Raw genomic sequence first — 22,261 nt, 5'->3', positions numbered from 1 at the left:
TCCCATTTCTCTTGGTTTATATTGTCCAACATTAGCTGAGCACAGCTCCAAACATTATTGTGAGGGGGGGACATTTCATCCCAAAGACTAAGGTTTCAGGAAGTTAAAAATCCTACTATTTTATGGAGAGGATTTAACAGGCAACTTCCAATCTTCCATAAAGATTTTCCTCTTACCAGAAACATTCAGCATGTCATCAATTCGACCCGTGATCCAGTAATAACCATCTTTATCTCTTTTACAGCCTGGAAAAAAGACCAACAAATCAGCCACTGTAAGGGATCTAGGTAGGAATTTGGAATTCCGTCAAACTAAGGGAGGGAGGGGGACACAATGGCATTTGTCCACATTGCTTTAAGCATTAAAAAAAAGAAAATAATCTATGGGCGCAATCCTAGGCATGTTTAGACAGAAAAAAGTCCTACAACTGGACTAAACATTAGGGGTGTGCAAAGTGGGTCTTCTCTGTCTTGAAATTCAATCTGGAGCTCTGTAGAGGTGATTCTATGCCTTGATTTTGCAACCCCTTCCCCTCTCTCCAACTTGTCGAATTACCCTTGAAGAACCTCGAAGAACCATTCTGTATTCGGGTAACCGGTATTAACAGAAATGCTTACTGGTCCCTCATTTTTAAAGATAAAGAGATAAAACTTGGCACAATGGTAGCTCTTAGGAGGGCTTTAGCCCCACCAAATTTGAATCAGATCTGTTCATGCCTTGATTTTTTAGGATTTTTTTCAAAAAATCCCCACTCCAGCCTTCTTCAAGCTGGTGCCCTCCAGATCTATTGGATGGAGAGTCCCCTGCCCCCGCACCCAGCTACTGAAATAAAGAGCCTGCCTCTGCCTGACTCAGGTGTAGAATTTTTCTCACTCACCAGCCAGCCTAGCAGCACTTTCACACTGTGGAAATGTGGATGATTGACTTCTATGAGTCCAAGCAGAAATGCGCTCCCTCCCCTCCACAGCCAGAATCAGCAGCCAGTTAGTGTTTCCCACTTCCCTGAACACGCGATTGGAGAACACGGTCAGGGACAGCACTGTGACAATTTCTAATTGGTTAGCCACAGAAGTCAACATCAAAGCTACCCCTCACCCCACTCAGCATCTTCCAAATATGGAGATATTCACTTTAGATACACACAGAGAGAGAGAGAGAGCAGGATAATTCTGGAGACTTTAGTAGCTCTGATTGGGCACATTTCTGCTCTGATATTAATCGATGGGTTTGGCAGCGGCCAATCTAAACTAGAAGATCGAATACTCCACAGATGTTCGTGGTTACCAGATAATTCCGGGGTGGAGTGCACACCCCTACTAAACAAGCATAGCACTGTGCTCTAAAGTAGTAAAAATAAATAAATGAATAATACATATTTAAAAACCCAGATGGTAAAGAGAATACAACAGTTTAAAATGGAAGTATGTAGCTAATTTATAACACTAGAGCTGCTAGGGAACTTATAACTGGAAGCCACATTTTCTTACCCAAAAGTCCTGCTCCCTAACACTCCCTAACACTATCCGTTTAAATGGATATTGGCTTTTGTATATTATCTATTTTATGTTTTTATGTTTTTTTAAATTTTGTGTATCTGTTTTCTTAAATGTTCAATGTTTTAATCTTTGTAAACTGGCCAGACAGCTGCAGCCGTGGGGCAGTATAGACATGTAATAAATAAATAAATAAATAATCAAATAAATAAATAATAATTGTGGGAGAGCCAATAAAGGTGAATGAGTGGGGAGGGAAAGGAACATTGACTCAAAGACTCTCCCCTTTATGATGCATGTTTCGGGTCTGAACTCCAGTACTCAAAACAAATTCTAGGCAGTGCTTGAATCACAGTGGGTTGGGCAGAGGGGACCATCTCACTAACCCTTTGTGATGTCGCTCCCCCACCCCCGCAGCCATGATTGTTGGCAGTGGGACTTATAGGCCCTTCCCAAAATATTTGAGTATAAATTCCAGGGCTGCAAATTAAACCCTCTCAAAACCCAAATCTATCATGGTAGCCAATACACATGTAAAAATAGTTCCATGTCCATATTAGAAGAAACCCAGATGTAAGGATTGGAAATGGCTCAAGTCATGGCAAAGAAGTAAGCCTCTTGTGGCTGCCATGTTAAAGCCCTTCCAAATTCAACAGTAAACAAGTTCTACAAGATGCCAAAACGAGTTCTATCAGATGCCAATTTCCCCGAGTCCAGGATGTTGTATGAAGCCTTACCATCTCCTGTCACGTAGTAACCAGGGAACTTTTTGAAGTAAGTGGTCTCAAACCGCTGGTGGTTTTTGTACACTGTGCGCATTATCCCTGGCCAAGGTTGCTTAAAAACCTAAAGGAGATGATAGGTAAGAGGTTAGATCAAATGTGAAAGAGAAGAGAACACAACTTGCTTCAAATATTTTGTATCATGTATTGCTGTAGTCTGCTGTTTGGAACTCAGGACTAAACATGCCTATGTGCAGCTCCTGTATTATTTTGCTTCTGGACCTTCTTGTGAGATATTGATATTAAGTTAATTCGGGGTGGTAGACAGAGTGGTATAATAGGGCCAAGGAGGCAAAATTATACCAGCTGAAGACCTTTTTATTCTCCCAGCATTTTAACAGTCTATAAATAAATTTTAACTTGGTGTTTTAAATTTGTAATTTTGCATTGCTGCTGTTTTTATCTGGTTGAGTTTTTATATTGTATTTTATATTATGGTTTTATACTGTTGTTTTACACTTTGAATGGTTTTTAATTTTTGTGAACCGCCCAGAGAGCTCCGGCTATTGGGCAGTATAGAAATGTAATAAATAAATAAATAAATAAATAAATAGTTCAAATCCCCACTCAATCATGAAGCTTGATTGGCCAAGTCACTCTCTCACAACCTAATCTATCTCACTGGGTAACTGCATGCAAAATGAAGTGCAGCAGTGATGTTGGGTGGAAAGTTTTCCATTGCTATATTTTTCTGCAAAACATTTCCCCATTTTTAGACATGCATTGTTTTACAGAATGAATTAGCAACCTAGTGAATGAGTACAAAGCAAGTCAAATTGAGCAACAATACCAGTCAAATCTAAAAAAAAAAAGTTGTAATTAACTTCTTTTCAGGTGGCTATCGCTAGGGGGGGGCATAAATTTATGTACACAGATGTTCAGGCATGCCAAAACTAGTAGGGTAACAGTTCTCAGTGCCTGCATTTCCCTCTTAAAATCTAATGGCAGTGGTATGGTATTGGGTTGTCATGCCTTAAATTTTTACAAGTATTCTAATAAAAATAATTCCTAAGTAAAGCTTTGAATTTGTACCAACATTTAAACCATGCACTTTATTGACATTTCCCCTAATCAGATATTTCAGTTCGAATACTTTCAGCTACTAGGAATAAACTCCCAAAATATTTATACAGCACATAAAATTAACCATGGCATACTTTTTGTGGGGCAGGGGGTGGGTTAACTAAATAGGAGTACACTAAACATGTTAAATCAGATCTCAATTCAGGGCTGCAGGAAAAAAATCCCGATAATTTTTTTCTACATCATGAGGGTGTATAGAAGGCAATGTTACATCACTGTATTTGTATCCCAAGCTCTGAAACACCAGTGTCCCATTTGCCCTTTGCTTTACCCTCTGCAATGTAACCATTAAATTAAGAGACAGAATGGCATCATGTTTCATAAACCGAAGTGTAGCAATAAGACCCAGAAGCTGGATAGCATCCAAGCGACCCCGTCACCTCTCCCCCACACCATCACCACCCTACACAAATTCTTTTCCACAGTCACTGACTGTGTTCTGGGCAGTGGTCCATTCCACAGTTATAGTCTATGAGCCTTTGCTCCCAATAGGAGCTACTCGCAAGTTCCTGTGCAAAATCAAGTCAACTCAAATAGCCTAAAAACCTTCTCCACTTCTGGAGGAAAAATTGATCCAATCAGAGCCCACAGCTAAGACATGGAAGATCTGTAATTGGATCTCATAACATTTGTGTGTTGTTGTTGTTTTTTAAAAAAGAAAAGCAGCAAGGAGTGGCTCAGGTTTTGATCGGATCAGCAGCATGTGACATTTTCCCTTCTGTACTCTTTTCCCAATTGAAATTCCCCATTTCCAAGTTAGTCCCTGAATTAAGCCTGCTTGGAGGAGGAGGGGAGGTAAGTACCTGTCTTTTCTTTCCAGGAGGGCTCATGAGTGTTGGGGGACAATTCCAACTGGGAAATCAGCAAGGGTTAAATATCTGCACTAATCAAAACCAGAAACAACAACAACACCCCAATTTGTTGCAATCACAGATTTCTCACATCGCCATGCATTTTGGTCCTTAAAGTGCAAACAAATTACACAAGCCAGATAAAAGCCCTTGCAGCAGAGAGAGCCAACTAAGGTGCAGATATTCCATGGGAATCCTTGTATATGGGACATGGAACTCCAGACACTGATTGTTTCAACGGGCAATAAACTTAGCTTTCTCTTACCAGGTATCCTTCTGCTTCTCCTTCCAATTCCTCTCCAGACTCATCCAGCACTGCAGGGACCACCCCGAAGAAAGGAAATGTCTGCCAAGGAACATTCATAGTAGGATTTTGAAGAACTGGAAAATGCAAACTAAATCCCAGAAAAGCAGGCACAGCCCGGAAGTGAAAGTAACCCCCAGGTTCTTGGGTAGGCCGGGAATTCAGCTCAGAATCTTCTTTAACTTTAAGACTGCACTCGATTTTTCTGGTCAGCATTCAAGCTAGTTTTGAGGATGGAAACTCTCTTCATTTTAGAGATTATTACTCCACACGGTGGTATCTTAGAAGTAGGATGGGGAACTGTGGCCCTCCAGATGTTGTGGACTACAGCTCCCATCTTCACTGACCATTGGCCATGGTAGTGGGAGTTGTAGTCTAATCTGAAAAACCACAGGCTCCTCAACCGTCTTCAGACAAGCTTGAAAGTGCACGTGCGTCCATAACACTAGTTGCTGTTTGTGTCCATCTGCATATTGTAAGAGGTGTTGGTAGAACTGCTGCTCCAAAGTCAAGCATCAATCCCAGAATCACAGATTCATTGGCAAGAAAAAGCATATCTGCACAAACAGAAGTGAACAAGCAAGAACTATACTTACAGCAGAGCCCGGCTTCATCGGTATGGCAGAAGGGAGAGGTGTTAACACGTGGCCACCCTGTAAGAGCAAACCCGAAACAGTCATGAAAATACTAAGTTGCGCCACTGAAATGGACCCACCTAGATGATTTCACAACCCAACTTGAGGAGAGGGATTTGCTCTCAAACACAGGAGAAATGAAGGCTATGGAGTGGAGACAGTTAATTGGCTGGCACAATGGGAACAGGATTGAGGAGGAGAAAAAGAAACAGAAGCAAAGGGAACAAATCTGAAGGTAGCCATGTTTACCATAAGCAAAAATCCAGAATCTGTATTATAATGCCTTTTTTAGGCCAACCAAAGGGATCTCCAGATTCCTTCATCAGGCAAGGTGTTAAGAAAAAGCAGGTTGGGGGTGTTGTTGGGGGGCGGGAGAGAAATAATCTGACTTGATGATGAAATTACATTCTCTATGTGTTCAGGGTCCCAAGATGAAGTGGGGCAGGAGGGGTCTGCAGACATTCAAATGAGATTCTGCAGATCATGTGATGGTTACAGATTGGACCTGCAGCTGTCCCTGTCCTGGGAACCAGAAAGGTTAAAATTTTAGATCCCCCTTTCTGGAAATATAAAGTAAAAAACATTTTTTAAGGTATAAGAGGCTGAATACTAGTGAGGGGTTTGGAATACCCTTATCAGTAGCATGTTGGATAAGATAGACAAGGAAGAGCTGAGATCAAAGTGGTTCTGACACACAGGCCTGACCCTTCCTTGAGGCAGTCACCTCAGGTAACATATGCTGGGGGGTGGCAGCAGCAAGGTGTTGGAGGACAGAGCTGTATGCCAAGTGGCCTTTCCTCTGCCCTCTAAACTAGCCTGCTGCTGTGAGGTGTGGTGAACGACACTGTCCTGTCACCAGTGTTGAAGAAAGATTGGTCAACTTTTGAACATGGAATAGGAGAGGGCACCATCTTGTTCTTTGCCTCAGGCAGCAAAATGCCTTATTAGGTGGCACCAATGCAAACTCCAGCAACAGCACTTACATAGTATCAGATTGGCCATAGCAAGTTCGCAGGTTAAAGCTTGAAAACCAGTGCTCGGCGAGTAGGGGACCCCCAGCACCCCCACAAACAAACACCTCCCTTTGTACCTTGGGAATAAATGAGGTGGGCTAGTGGCAAAGAACTTACAGTCTCTGTCTGCCAGAAGGTATCCACTATTGGGCATCGTTCTTCACCAACCACCCTATAGTACCATAGCCAAGCTTCTGGGTTTATGGGCTCTCCGACTGTCCCTAGCACCTTCAGGGACTTCCTGCTGTGCCTGCCATAAGAAGCAAATAGGTTGAAAAAGCAAAATCCTCTACATTAAAACTAAATTGATTTGTAGCCCTGTTCCAGAGGTAGCCCTTGAAAAAGGATGTGATACACCATAGGCAACACTTGCTAGACAGATGAGGACAATATTTCCAGAAATCCACAACTCTTTTATGTGGTCAAATGGGGAATTTAAGGAGACTAGTGTCACATGGAGGATCATTAGATGGATGTGGGGGATCATGTTTCCTTGCCGCAGGCTCTCTTTCTGGTTCTCTTCCACATTTGAAACGAGCACTTTTCACGGAGAAGAGACCAGCGGCCAGGTGGCCTGTAAATTTCAATGGGGACGGCGCTCTCTAGTGGGCATTTTATAGCACAACCGCAGAAGAGTTAGATTAAAAGAGGTTTATTTTGTGACTCTAAAACTGAGTAAAGGAGCGAGAGATGCACTGGAGACAGACGCCATTGTTAAAAGGATCCACGAACATCCGTGAGTGGCCAGTAACAAATATGCCATAAAATGCTCATCTGATGATGCTTATGAACTGCCTTATATCGTCCTGGGCCCAGCGCTCTTCAACATTTTTATTAATGATTTGGACGAGGAGGTGCAGGGAACGCTTATCAAATTTGCAGATGACACAAAATTGGGTGGGATAGCTAATACCCTGGAAGACAGAAGCAAACTTCAAAGTGATCTTGATAGGCTGTAGTGCTGGGCTGAAAACAACAGAACGAAATTTAATAGGGATAAATGCCAAGTTCTACATTTCGGAAATAGAAACCAAAGGCACAGTTACAAGATGGGGGATACTTGGCTCAGCAATACTACAAACTAGAAAGATCTTGGAATTGTTGTAGATCACAAGCTGAATATGAGCCAACAGTGCGATATGGCTGCAAGAAAGGCCAATGCTATTTTGGGCTGCATTAATAGAAGTATAGCTTCCAAATCACATGAGGTACTGGTTCCTCTCTATTCGGCCCTAGTTAGGCCTCATCTAGAGTATTGCGTCCAGTTCTGGGCTCCACAATTCAAGAAGGACGCAGACAAGCTGGAGTGTGTTCAGAGGAGGGCAACCGGGATGATCAGGGGTCTGGAAACAAAGCCCTATGAAGAGAGACTGAAAGAACTGGGCATGTTTAGCCTGGAGATTGAGGGGAGACATGATAGCACTCTTCAAATACTTAAAAGGGTGCCACACAGAGGAGGGCCAGGATCTCTTCTCGATCCTCCCAGAGTGCAGGACACAGAATAACGGGGTCAAGTTAAAGGAAGCCAGATTCCAGCTGGACATCAGGAAAAACCTCCTGACTGTTAGAGCAGTACGACAATGGAATCAGTTACCTAGGGAGGTTGTGGGCTCTCCCACACTAGAGGCCTTCAAGAGGCAGCTGGACAACCATCTGTCAGGGATGCTTTAGGGTGGATTCCTGCATTGAGCAGGGGGTTGGACTCGATGGCCTTGTAGGCCCCTTTCAACTCTGTTATTCTATGATTCTATGAGACAGACTATTGATGGATAAAGCCCGGAGTGTCTGTCAACAGCTGTTTAATATCATAGGCCTTTTCTAGCCCTGCTAGCAAAGATGTTGGGAATTGAACCTGGAACCTTCTGCACTAAAAATACATGCTCTTCCAGTGAGCCATAGATCTTCACTAAGGCACTGCAGTTGCCAATCTCAAGAGCTAGCAATGGCGAGTATAGTAATTTGGATGAGATTCAAACAGACATTCCCTGCTCCAACTAAGCAGTAAGTTCCAGCCAAATTTTATTCCTTTCCCCTTTTCCCTGGATCCACATCATCTAGAGCAAATGCAAGTTAGGAATAAACATGTACCCCAAAACTAGGTGCCTGGGGGAAAGGGCTGGGATTGTTTGCTTTGCCCTACAGTCCTGGTCCAGTACTTCACACCTTCTAATGCACATTCTGGGAGTTTATTAGCAAACAGCAACCCCTGTTACCAAGAGTCATGCTTACTTCTTGACAGGTTCATCTCCATACTTCATGAGGAGGCGAATGGCAGTAGGTGCTGTGTAGAACTTGGTCACCTTGTACTTATCAATGATGCTCCACATACGGTCAACATCTGGGTAAATAGGGAGCCCTTCAAACTGAGCAGAAGACATAGTCATTAGCATGGCCTCCACTGTTGTGCTTTCAGCATATGTTTGCAGCCCTACAGTGTTCCTATAACCCACATAAGAGGGCTCAGCCCAGAGGACCCCTATTGCAGAAAGAAGAGGAGAGGCACCCTGGGACTCCATCTTCCACCTTTCAGTTCAAGGAAAGATTCTCCTTTGTTCTGATCAGCACTGGACCTCAGTGCAAAATGCGTTTCTGGGAGCCACACTTACCTTTAGTCATCCACACCGTTCAGCTGCTCCCTCACCCATTGCTAACCAAGATACTATGTGATTGACAAATGCCTTTAATGTCCATCAAGACATTCAAGCCTGGTGTTTGTAGGTCTGGAAAGGCCTCTAGCTACCCCCTTCCCATATAGCAGGGTTGGGGGACTTAGGCCCCAATCCAGCCCTCCTGAAGTCCCAATCCAGTCCTCCATGGTTCCCAGATGGCCCTTCCCCTGGCTTCATCCCCTTTCTTCCAACCACCAAGTGTCTGCTGATTTTCTGGCTTTTATGCAGTTTCTTCTCCATTATAAAAGACTGAAATGCTCTCCTGAGGTTTAGTTACTGGTAGTAAGAGTTTCGAACTAGAACATCCTAATCTTTTCTGTATTTTCAGCCCCAACCTTTTTGCCCCGCCCACCACTGGAACGCAGCTCTTGGGAATGTCTTCAAAATTGAATTTGACCCCCAAGCTGAAAGAGTTTCCCATGCCTGCCATGCAGCTACACCTTATCACAGAACTTACTAAGATGCTGGTTGCCCCATTTGCCAAGGGTCCGTATGTGAGGTAGGAATGGCCTGTTATCCATCCAATGTCAGCTGTGCACCAGTAAATGTCCTCAGGATGGTAATCGAACACATACTTAAAGGTAGCGGCAGTGAAGATCATATATCCACCTATTGTATGTACAACACCCTGAAATACAGAACACACAATGTCTACAAAGAGCCAGTGTTTAAACCGATGTGGGTGGGGAGGCATACACCCACACTAATTTTCCTAAGTACTACGGGACTAGCCATATACATCTGTAAGACTTCAGAATGAGAGCAAGAAATATCTATCTTTAGATTGATAATTAATTACATTGTAGTTCATGGACACAAGAGGAAATCAGTATGGTGATGTTTTACAGGGAAACACCAGCACAAAGTGATATTTCTCTGTAATGTTTACTTGCAGTTTCATAATTAAGATGTGGAAATAGCAGCACCTACCCCAGGTTCAACCAAAAATTAGACAACATCATTATACAATGATGTGTATACAAACACAAACACACACACACACTTCTGTTGTTATTGTATTTTATGGCTTTTTGTTTTGTGAACAACCTAGAGAGCTTCAGCTACTGGGTCGTACAGAAATGCAATAAACAAATGAACGAATGAATTAATAACAACATATAGTTATTAAACAATATGAAATTATCATCATTTTCATTTTGGCTTAGAATACTTAGGCACACTTTCAAGATGGTGGATGATAAGAGAACTGTCAGCTTGTTGGGAGACACGCAGTGCAATCCTATGCATGCTTACTTAGACGTCATTCTCACTATGCTGCTCCTGAGTGAGTGTGCAAAGATGAAGCTGATAGCAAAGATAAGCAAGAGCAGTACCCTTACTCCCTCACCAAACCTGTTCCTGCATTCTGATACAATAAAGGCCATTGAGCAATACACAAATGCTGAAAACATAGCAGTGTGGTAACAGAGTGCAATTTGACAATAAGCAATAACTCTCCACTTTGGTATTAGCCCAGAATAAAGCAACATACCTTGGGCTTCCCAGTTGACCCACTGGTATAGAGAACAAACAATTCGTCTTCTGCATCACACCAGACAGGCTCACACTCCTTGCTAGCGTTTTTCATAATGTCATGCCACCAAAGGTCAACTTCTGAATTCCAAGGAATCTGAAGAAACCACACAGTAAGAGGCATGATAGAGAGAGAGAGACTGGAGGGGGTGGGGCAATCGCTTCACTTTAACTGAAGACAGTTTCACAGTCACAGAACCCCTAACCCATTTTGCTTTTTGAAGCAAAGCTCTATTTCACCATTTCTGGTTATTTTTGAGTATTTTCCCTCTTTATTGGCTGCAGAAGGATTACCAAAGAGTAACACACAGTGGCATCTGCTTAAACCTGCTTTATCTCATAACTTACAGCTGTGATGCCATTAATTTAAGTATCCTAGGGTTTGCCTTGATAGTAATATTCCTGTTCTTAAAAGCAGCATTTTTTCCTTACATATAAAGCTATAGAATAATTGACAGAGCTTGAGAGGTGCATATAAGGAACATAGGGAAAATGTATTTGCTACAACTGTTGTTTATCATTTACATATAAATTTAATTTGCAAGTTCTACACAACCTGTGTGTCTACCATCACAACAATCCAGTGAAGTAGGGATTTTACAAATGTGGAACTAGGCTGCCCAAGATCAAAAGAAGGTCTGTGACAAAAGTTTTTTTTAAAAAAAACTAGAATTCTGTCAACCAACAGTCCTATGGATCAGCAATAATCTTCACCAGGTCAGCACACTTGGCTTTAGTGAATGTAAAAGGTAAATATTTAGGGCTAGTACTAGAAAAATGTCATAGTTATACCTGCATTCATATGCTATTGCATTCTTACTTTTGTCCTGTTCGTTTTCTGTTCACATAATTTTAAAGCATTTTAAATTGTTTGTCCCCCTCTCCCCCACCCATCTATAACTACATTTTCCTCTCAACAATGGTTTGGATCCAAATTTAGCTATGCTTCTAATAGGCCCACTGAAATCTATGGGACAAATTAGTCATGGTTAACTTAAGCTCTATTGATTTCAATTGGACTACTTAAAGCATGACTAAATCTGGATCCAATCCAATGTTCAATGCACAAATATTTATTTCAAAATTGATAGAAATAGCAACAGATGAAGACTGTGTTGTTGTTTTTAAAAAATGGTTTCAGTATCTTCAAGATGAGCGCCTCAAGCAATCTCTGCCAAATTTAGCATTACTCACACCACTTTGGTTTGATTTTTCCGTAAATACAACTGTGGTCATACGACACACAGTTAGTTCAGGAAAGGAAGCTTACACATGGCAGTCAAGAAAGACTTGGAAAATCAAATTCTTCTGAAACATGCAAATGAGACACAACATGCCTTTTAACTCCTCTCTTTAGCAGAGTGCAGTTTTAGCAAGCAAAAAAACCTCACCCATGAAGGTCAATAGGAATCAGACTCTCTCTGTGTGTGTGTATCAATCACTATCTACTGTCCAAAACATTTCCTGCATAATAACTTTTTGTCGTCCTTGCAACAACTCAATTGGCTGCATTTTTGTCACTTGTTTGGATTTGTGGCGCTTTTGTTCCTGCTGGCCACCTTGCAGCCAACTGTGATAGAAAACCAGGATATCATATTTTGAATAAATAAAACAAACTCTTATGAAGGAGAGCAGTATTATTATCATCCCCAGAGAAACTGCGCTGAGCCCCAGAGAGAATAGTTTGGCTATCACTCAGAGCAGTTTCCCCCAACCTGGTGCCCTTCAGATCAGTTGAACTGCAACTCCCATCATTCCCAGCCTTCATGGCCAATGGCCATGCCAATGAGAATGATGGGATTTGAAGTCTGACCTAGCTGGAAGACCGCATGTTGGAGATGGATAACTTAGACAGTTCATGGAAGACGCAAAATTCGTCCAGGCTGGGAGATCAGTCTCTGAGCCATCGCACCACAACGGTTCTCTTCAACGATCAGCTTCCAGCCATACTGAGAACTGTCACCCAGTAGTTTTACAACCCAAACGGAAACAACCACTCCAAGACCAGTGCATGCAGCAAGTCCATTACTAATTCTGGTCCTTAACACTCGTATGCAAATGCATGCACATTTTAATGATATTATATATCATAGAGAAATTAAACATTCTTGCTTTGCATTCATTGGCTCAGTTCAGACAACACATTTCTCAATGGTGGTTTTAGAACTCCACAGTGGAGTTTTTACACCACAATTGAGAAATGTATTGTCTGGCATGAAAACTCCACACAACGGTGCAGGGTTGTTGTTTCTTGGAAAACCCTCCACGCAGATATCCACGCTGTGCAGAGGAGAGTTTCTGCATAACTGTTGTGTTGCGTGTTGGGCTCCATGGAGTTTTCTGTTGTGTTGAGTTGACTTTTCCCACTAGCTACAGAGTTCTCTGGCAAGAGCGGTGAAAGGACCGTATGCTGCTCTAGGAGAGCCACCGGTATTGTTTTTTGCATCATTGGCTGATGGGATGCCATAGGGAGGACCATAGGAGGAGAGAGGGTGGAGGAACTGTCGCTCAAACATCATGTTGAATTTTACTCAACTCCATGGTAGCCCACAGTCACACAATGGTGCAGTTAGAACATGTTGTGTGGTGAGTATCCCCTAAAAACTCAACTGCTGAGTGGAGTTTTCACACTGCGTTGACTAATGTGTTGTCTGAACTGAGCCACTCTGGCTCTTTGTGGTCAAATAAGCTGTCCCACCCTGAGACAAATTTCCTCTTGCATAAGGCCTTGAAGAGAATCTTATGCCTAAGAGCGTAGACAACCCAGTGCCCACCAAAGGTGTTGGATTACAACTCCTATAATCCTTGACCACTGGCTAAATTGGGTAGTCTGATGGGAGTTGTAATCAAAAACATCTGAATAGCCCCAGGGTGCTTATCCGTGACTTAAGGCCATTGCAAAGTCCACTGGCATGCAGCCATTTGCCTTCAGTACCATCAAAAGCCTTTCCGATCATCAACCCCTTCCAAGTCATATAGGGACAGCAACTTTGCTATCCAATGGAAATCCAAAAGCACCAGATATTATCTTATGTGGAGTATTCTGCACATTAGTGTCCTATTCCTAAATATAATTACTCTGAATGAAGTGCCATTAATTCCTATGGAGCCGACTTCCACATGAAGCTTTCATCTGAAGCTTTGAGATGGACATGCCAGGAGAGCAGACAGCTAGAAGCTAAGCAAAAAGCCCATTACAATGGAACCTCTGCTGTCACTGTTTAGCAGCCAAGCAATCATAGGCAACACCTCATGCGGCACCATTCAGCATAAGCATCAGGCCACTGTTTTCTGGAGTGCTCATTGAGGCACACTTTTTTTCTGAATTAAAACTGAAGGCACACATTGCTCCTATTGCTGAGAAAGTAAAGTTGGCTGGCTACAAGAATAGGAATTACACAGTTCTAGAGGACCCCTCCTCTCATATTTCTGCATGAGCCCCTTACATCAGTTTTGCCATTTCACTAAAAGGGTGCAAACCTGAGCAAAGACTCATGCAAAGATGCAAAACTGAATTGTACCTAATACTGAGAAACATCAGAATTAGCTTCCCTTGCAGAAACTGGTTGCAAGGAGTCCAGGCTAGAGAAGTAAATCAGGCAGAGATGCAGCAGGAAGCCTCTATTTGGGCAAATGCTTCGAGCTTACAGTCCTGCTAATTATTTAACAAATGTATTAACTCGTGGCACTACTATGCTCTGGCAGACATTAATGCAAGAGCCAGTGCTAAAGGAGCAATGAGTGTGGATCCTTGAGTATGCACATAATATAACATGTAAATTAAACATTTTTTCCACAGTTTCTCTCCTAGTTACATCTGGTTTAGCCACAGTATTATTACATCTAAATATTATTTACACCCAAACAAGTCAGTATCGTAAACATCGGTTTGAAGTTGGTTGGTCTGAACAAACCAAGTTTATTTTGAGAGTTACAAGGCAGAACAAGGAAACAAGCACAGAATTATTGACTCAATTCCCATTTAATTTACGGAATCATCTTTGAACATTCTTATCTAGGTAGCAGAGAACACACAAAACTTGGGTCATTCCAAAGTGCTTGCATGGAAAGTTTGTACAAGGAGCAGCAGTACTTGTGCTACCAGGAACAGGATATCCGCATGAAAGTCTCCGTCGGATTCTCCCACCCCCTTTGAACATTTAATGCCAAAGCTTATAAAACTTTGGAAAGGAGGCACAAAACCACCTCTATGAAAAGGTAGCAACTTACCCATACAGTGCATGTTGGGTGTTTTTTTTAAAAAAAATCTCTCTTTAACAGTTAACTTGTGAATTGCAACATCCTGTCCCACCAAACAACCCTCCTTCCAAAGTACATCAGTTTTGAAAAGTTAATATTCAGATTTGCCATAGTACCAGTGCAATATACAATGTTGATTGATGCCTATAAACAAATACTTAACAAGTTTTTTCCCCAATGGAAATACGAAACAGAGGCAGCAGTTGCAAGAACACAGCAAGAGCAAGGCTAAACAGCACACAACTGCACAAAATCTGAATAACAGGCAAGACCTCATTTCTTTCATATTACATTAGTCCTTTTACCCCACTGTGGCCGTATCTAGACCTAAGGTTTATCCCAGGATTGTCCTGGGGTCAAACCTGTTCATCTAAGTGCCACACAGGGCATCCAGCGCTCAGGCAGGGATGAACCCGGGATGATCCTGGAATAAACCTTAGGTCTAGCTACGGCCACAGTGGGGTAAAAGGACTAATGTAATATGAAAGAAATTAAAACAAGACTGAACTATGCAACAAGCTATATGGAACAGCAACATCAGTATACATATCAGAGTAATAGTTACAGAAAACAGGTTCATTAATTAGCAATGATTTGCTGAGTGAGAGAAAACTTTACAGGACTCTGGATTTTACACCTGTTTTGCCGCAGCTTCCTCAGAACCTTGGTATAGTTACACTACCAATAAGCTTGTGCCATGGGAGAAAGCTGCTCAAAAAACTCACCACCCCTGAAGCTTTCCGGAAATTTGCCTGGGATTTGAGTCAATCCAACCTGGAGGACATTTAAAGATGTTTTGGCACCAAGAAACAATTTAAGAATTGCCTCACCTTTCTCTCATGGTCAGCACAAGCTTATTAGTGGTGTAAAATCCAGAGTCCTGCAAAGTTTGTTCTCGCTCAGCGATTCATTGCCAATTCATAAGCCTGTGTGCACCAGTTGCTGGGGGAACATGGGTGGGAGGGTACTGTTGCACCATGTCCTGCCTTGTTGGTCCTTGGTCAACAGCTGGTTGGCCACTGTGTGAACAGAGTGCTGGACTAGGTGGACCCTTGGTCTGATCCAGCATGGCTCTTATGTTCTTAACCTGTTTTCTGTAACTGTTACTCTGATATGTATACTGACATTGTTGTATAGTTCAATCTTGTTATAATTTCTTTCATATTATAATTCCTATCATATTCTACCCTGCTGTCTTGTCTGTTATTCAGATTTTGTGCAGTTGGGTGCTATTTAGCATTGATCTTGCTGCAATTTTTTCCCCAATACCAGCTTTTCAGTGTACTGTTATGTTGTGCAAGCATCATAAGACTATCCTCAACAAGAGGGAACAGGAAAGCACAGAATCCAAAACATGACTACCAGAGGAACTAGTACCTGCAATCATTTCAACTGCATTAATAACAGGGAAGGAGTACAATAATGCACATTTCAACCTCTTACAATCAAGCATGGGCTATTTGTATGATGCCTGTAGAGCTGGCTCAATTACCAGGATGGAAGCACAAGACAGGCTAGTTCCCAAGCCAAAAAACCTGTCTCAATTGAAGATATAGGTCAAAGCACATTGAACTCCTGAAAGTGGCATCAAGCCATTCAGCATGAATATGCTGTGTATTATCAACCTCATTTTAGGACTCCAGCAGGCAGCTCCAGCAATAGATATTTCCTAAGGGATCTACCCTATTTCTTCAATTCTAAGACACACTTTTTTTCCCATATAAACATCTCTAAAAATGGGGTGCATCTTAGAATCACGGGTGTGTCTTGGGGGGTTCTGTTGGTGGTACTGAAATTAGTGTGCGTCTTACAATCGATGGTGTCTTACAATCGAAGAAATACGGTAATAATTTAAAGAGCCAGACACACCTTTTTTTAAAAAAAAAAAACATTTAAATTCTAGGTAAATATAGGAGATGCTAAAAAGTGTTAGCACTACAACAGAGTCACTGTCCCTCCTCAGTAGTCTCAGGCCAGTGGCATGTAGCACGACGTTCCTTTCCACCCCTTGGGACAGTGATGTCTATGACTAACATGCAAGTGCTGGAAATGGGGTTAGGAGGCCACACGTTGCCGTGCAGTGAGAGTGAAAGAGCAGATAAAGAGAGGAGGAGTGCTGGAAGGGGAAAGCAGAGCAAAGGAACGCCGAGAGAAAACGTCTGTTACACAGTAAATACCTTGGGATGGATTTTCTTTGAGCTCTCGGTCTTTTTTTCCTGTTAAAAATCCACAAAGAGGATATAAGATTTGAGAAGAAGAAAAGTTGAACTGGGCTCCTGCGTGTTTTAAAATGCCATGCTGGCAAAGATGGGGGATATGCACTACGAGAGACCAACACAGTGTGCGTCGTGGTTGAAAAAGCCCTTCTTCTAGGACGCAAAAGAAGAACTGCAAAGCAAAGGCTCAGGCAACAGATCAGTGTCTCACTATTCTTCTCAGCTGGCTCCATTCCAGAGATTTTCTTCCTACATACAGAACCCAGGGACACCTGCATGTGTGAATGCATGAATCCACAGACTGTGTTCTTGCCTAAAAAATTACCCGGTCAGTTAGCTTTTGAATGGAGATTCTTGTTCAAGACCAAAAGCATAGGTAGCAAGGAATTAAAGGCCTAAGAAATAATATTCATAGTGATGCTAATAATTATTCATGATCCATGATCACAATATTGGTTATGAATACTGCAGGCTTTATAAAGAACCCCAATTATGAAGAAACTTCCATCAGCCAGGTCAAACCCAAAAGCTGTAAGAGACTTACCCTCATACACTTTCCATCTATGTGCCATAGAACTTCCTGCCATTTTTTTAATCAAAACTGTAACATAGGCTCGAACAGCAAACCTATCTGTTGCTACACCTTTACTGTCTCTTCTGACATATCCCTCTTTGCTACCAATCTGTGGATCTTGACTGAATCCAGATAAGAAACACACACACACACCAGCAGGCAGACCTCATGTCCTAAAGGGTGGGCAGAAGGTAGAGCAGATCTACTGGTAGATTTCTGGGTGATCTGCAGTAGATCCACAAGGCTTTTTCTCTCTCCCCCCACCCACCCCCATTCCACTTACTAAATTAGACGGCTGAAACAAAGAAAGCTCAAGGGAAATCAGGAGTGGGTTGGTATGTGAAAGGGCAGTGAGCTTAGTGCTAGAACTGAAAACGAATTCCTGGACTAAGCATGTACTTAGAAACTTCTATTCATTAATTCTAATAGTATGTCCATTCCCCACTATTTCCCACCTGATTCGGGTTGGTGAATCTCAGGGTTCTAGTACAAAGGTAAGTAGATCCTGCAATGCTGAAGTCTGACCGCAACATGCTAGAGCAGTGGTTCCCAAAGTGGGCGGTATCGCCCCCTTGGGGGCGGTGGGATTGCATAGGGGGCGTTAAGAGGCAAAGGGACGGCAGGGGGGCGCTGGCAGGGGGCGCTAACAGGCAAAGGGGCGGCGGGGGGCGCTCGAGGTAGTCTCTCTAGAAGGTCCTAAAACCCAGGGACCGAGCAGGAAAGAGCGGCAAATTCAGCCGCTCTCCCCACACCGCTCCTGCTGAGGAAGGACTTTCTTGCTCATGCAGCCGCTCTCTCCTCCTATCTCAAGCCCACAGCAGCCCCACCAAAAGTAGGGGGTGGGGAAGCGCCCACAGGAGGCAGCAGAGCAGGAAACAGCGGCAAATTCAGCTGCTCTGCCTACTCTTCTCCTGCCTAGGAGGGCCCAGGGCTTCTTTCCTGCTGGAGCCACCGCCGCCTGCTCGCTCGCTCGCTCCCTCGGCCAGAGCTGCTCCCTCTACAAGCTGCCCCAGCAGACCTCTCGAGATAGTTGCTGCACAAGGCGGGAGCAGCAGCCATGTGGCGGAGAGGAAGGAGCATGTGGAGGACGGCAGGTGGCAGACAGCTGCTAAGAACAGCAGTCAGCCGGCAGGCTGGGTGGGGAGCAGGACTGCTTGTGCTGCTGCAAGTTATCACCAGGCTCCCTTCGCCTGTCAAGAGTTGCAGATTGGGGTGAGGCTTGGGGGAAGGGGGGTTGGAGAGAGGGTGGGGCTTGGAGGGAGGGGGGGTTGGAGAGAGAGAGAGAGAGAGAGAGAGAGAGAGAGAGAGAGAGAGATGCTGTGTGTCTGTGTGTGCTCCCACCCCCCAAAAAATCTGGACTACAACAGGATTGGGAGAGAAAAGAAAAGGGGGAGGGAGAGAGAATGGCAATTCCCCAGGTCCTTCCTGGCTAAAGAAGATTCAGCATCACCTTTTTCCAGAATGCTTGCTGAAACCATTCCTATCTACCCTTGCTTGTTTCAGGGTGTCCAACCCCCTTTTTTCAAGCGTTCTTTTGGTAAACATGGTATGTGTGTATCTTGTATCACCATAAAAACAGAGCTGCAACACAATCCTAAGTATGTCTACTCAGAAGTAAGCCCCACTGAGATCAATAGAACTTACTCTGAGGTAAATGTGCATAGGATTCAGCCTGAAAACGAAGAGAGGTTGAAGAAAAGACAGGAGAAAATGAATTGTAGAAATAGACTAGCAAGGTAACTGTGGGATATTTAACCATATTTAAAGACAATAAGTACAGTAAAATTAGTGCCCCTCTACTTCAGTCGCAGCCAGATTTTCCATAGGAAAACACTGTACCAGGTCCAGATAATTATTTTAAAATTTTAATTAAAATACATTATCCTTTCCTATAATAAAATGGTGCTTACTCCTAAGTAAGTGTGTTCCACTGAAGAAGGAAATCCTATTTGATTCCTGTATTCATGCCAGTTTGACATGATAAGTTAAAGGCACAATTTTATGCATGTTTAGACAGAAAAAAGTCCTTCAACTCCTAGAATCCCCTCTAAATGGGAAGCACCTGCCCCAGGCTTGCCGAGGGAGGGAGGGAAAAGGGAGCGAATGCCTCTGTTTGCAGCCAGCATGGCAGGGCACACCAATTGGATTTTGAATAAAGTATTCAATTAATTGTTAGTGTTTTGAATTTTATTGTTATTATCTTCCTTGGTGGGTCGTTGAAAACCACTATTCTGAATAATGATTTTTATAGGGTAGGGTAGGGGGGTGCTGGGCATGAGTTTGTGGAACCAAGGGGGCGGTGACCTGAAAACGTTTGGGAACCACTGTGCTAGAGGAATGGGGGACACTAGACCACAGGTTCCTACAAACCTAAATCACTCTGCTTAACAGCCCTGCTGGTAAGCACCAGGAAACATCACTAGGCCTCGAAAGATAATTCTGCAATAACAGTTAGGAACAACAACACCTGGTGAGAAGATTGCAAGCATCTGTCTTCAATTCACATCTTGCATCCTTCATTTGCATCTTGTTACTGGAAGACTTTGATGCAATAGCAACTCTACAAAGAGCTGAAATGGACGTAGAATGGCAGAGGCTTATCTCTTGACTAGGATGGGCTGCCTGGGTAAACAGTGTACACATACACACACTTTAAACACACATTAAACATGTTGAGGCATATCACTTCCTAGTAGTACAGACTTGAGATACATACTCTCCTCTGTAAGCCCCAAGAAATGAGTGCCATTTGAAAATGTCTGTGTCAGTTATCACAAATGGTACTGAAGAGATGAACAACAATACTACGCATCCTCATGCAACTATCTCCTACATCACAAACTGTATTTTTGCAAAAAGGATAAAAGATTCCCCACCACCAGCACTCCTCATTTGCAAGAAAACTGCATTGTTTTAAGTGTCATTTTACAGTCCAAGCAAGATCTTAAATTCCAACCCCTACTAAAGTGTCCATGGAGGAGACTGTAAAATTGACCGGGGGGGGGGGGGGAGATAGGAAAAATACCACCAATATCTGAAAACAGACTTCAAAGGCAGCTAATTTATTTACCAAAAAAAGTTTTATCCACTCTGCCCTACAGATGCATTGCATGAAGGACATCGGCAAAGAGCTAAATGTGGTTGACAGCTGGATTTGAAGAAGGTAATGTAACATAGTTGCATCTCTGTGCTCTTTATAAGTTACAGAGCTGCTTTTCTAGGGATCCGTCTCACGGCACTGCTGCAGCATTTCAAAACTCAACACTAGGTGGGCACAGTCAACTACACAAGTCTTTCCCAACTAGTTGACAACCCTGATCATACCTGGTCAACAATACACTGCTGTTGTTAACACAAAAAGGATACCTATATGAGGCATGTAATCAAATCATAAAAAGCTTTAGCTTTGACTGACACCAGAAACCTTGTTCTCAATGAGGTGGTACACCTCTGTCTAGACTACCCTTCCCCAAAATGGTGGACTGCAACTCCCATCTGCCTCAACCTGAATGGTCAATGTCCAGGGTTATGGGAGCTGTAGTCTTAAACATCTGGAGGGCACCACATTGGAAAAGGCTAATCTAGACTGTTTTGCTTCAGTATATTGATGCGGGCTCCCACGATGGAATTCTCTTTCCATTCTTACATATAGAAAATAGCATGTTGGGAAGAAAGCTGTGCTAGAGCTCTGCTCTGTGACATCTATGTCCTGGGAATTGTTTTCATATTGAGGAGCATCGCTGCAGTCTGAAGCAGTACCGTACAGACAGGTTTACCACCTCAATGAGAACATGGCCAAAGCAACAAAAGCTCCCACTTAATTTCCAGTCCAAATATTGCTCACACTGGCCATTAAAATTCAGACAGATAGATAAGATAGCGAATAATCTGTACATAAGAGTCAGTAGTTTTTAACAGGATTGTGGTTATTTAGCTGTACAGGAAATGTCTCCAACACAGAAGCCCAGCTCCAGGGACCTCTGAGCTCATGGAAACCTTCCAGGATGAATACATCCCCTTTATTCCCCTGAAACTGTGATAAGGGAAACTAGTTAGCACTGGGTGTTAATGAAGCAGCACAAAGTCAACAAGGGTAATGGACAGATAAACTAATTCGCATACAGGAGGTAATGACAACAGAGATTATAACATATTTATATGATAAATGAGATGGGTGCAAGCAGCATGTGATCTGCAAACTCTGAACAGCAATGAAGAGCATTACGGTGAGAAGGGCTTTCCAGAGGACAATTCTACAGTAAAGGAGGAAGTCTCTCACAGCTGCGCTCAAATGAGCGACCCATTCTGCAACAGTAGCTGGAGATCCATATAAACATAAGGGGAGGGATAGGGAGCCTTTCAGTAGTTTATTTCCCACTCATAAACTTCTTTTCTTTATTTGTTTAATGGGAGGAATTAGAAAGGGGGGGGAAACACATCCAGCGAAGAGAAAATAAAAAGGCCCATCACATCTAGTCAAATGTGTGGCTCCTGTTGCTTCTTCTGTCACCGATCCCACGTCGCTTCCTGAAAACAGGAAGTAATTAGCCCCGTTCAGTCCGATAGGAGAGAGCAGCAACCGAACTTAATGAGTTGGGGTTTTTTGCGACGTGATAATGGCCGGAAGAGGTGGAAGATGGACAAGAGGCAGACAACATCATGTGAGTAATTCGTGAGTGCCCAGTAATGAGCGTGCGGTAAAACTCTCGTCGGATGGAGCTGAAAGTCTATAGAACAATAAACACAGCTCACATTCTGCATCTACTGGTGCATTTCTGGAAACTTCCTGTGCCCCAATCTGAGAATATGATGGGGGAATCCCACACCCCTCTATTTCATCAGACAGGT

General features: G+C 43.0%; 1 protein-coding gene across 2 annotated transcripts in view; it reads right to left on the bottom strand.

Annotated features, from left to right (window-relative positions):
• The window catches only part of ACSS2 (acyl-CoA synthetase short chain family member 2), a 78,354-nt gene that overhangs the window by 15,345 nt on the left and 40,748 nt on the right, over positions 1–22,261 (bottom strand). The window contains exons 8-16 of one of the 2 annotated variants that reach the window (XM_063144988.1): positions 16,801–16,839; positions 10,323–10,460; positions 9,288–9,458; positions 8,391–8,524; positions 6,279–6,411; positions 5,110–5,166; positions 4,475–4,555; positions 2,231–2,339; positions 177–245 (exon numbers count right to left, since the gene is read on the bottom strand). In XM_063144988.1, coding sequence (XP_063001058.1) covers positions 177–245; positions 2,231–2,339; positions 4,475–4,555; positions 5,110–5,166; positions 6,279–6,411; positions 8,391–8,524; positions 9,288–9,458; positions 10,323–10,460; positions 16,801–16,839 — 931 coding nt within the window. The remainder of the gene's footprint in view (positions 1–176; positions 246–2,230; positions 2,340–4,474; positions 4,556–5,109; positions 5,167–6,278; positions 6,412–8,390; positions 8,525–9,287; positions 9,459–10,322; positions 10,461–16,800; positions 16,840–22,261) is intronic. The other variant, XM_063144996.1, reaches the window with a different exon arrangement.

The sequence above is a fragment of the Elgaria multicarinata genome, chromosome 1 (assembly GCF_023053635.1).
Source record: "Elgaria multicarinata webbii isolate HBS135686 ecotype San Diego chromosome 1, rElgMul1.1.pri, whole genome shotgun sequence".
Classification (NCBI taxonomy): domain Eukaryota; kingdom Metazoa; phylum Chordata; class Lepidosauria; order Squamata; family Anguidae; genus Elgaria; species Elgaria multicarinata.
Note: the sequence above shows the minus strand (reverse complement) of the source record. Positions and strands in the feature narration are given on the sequence as shown.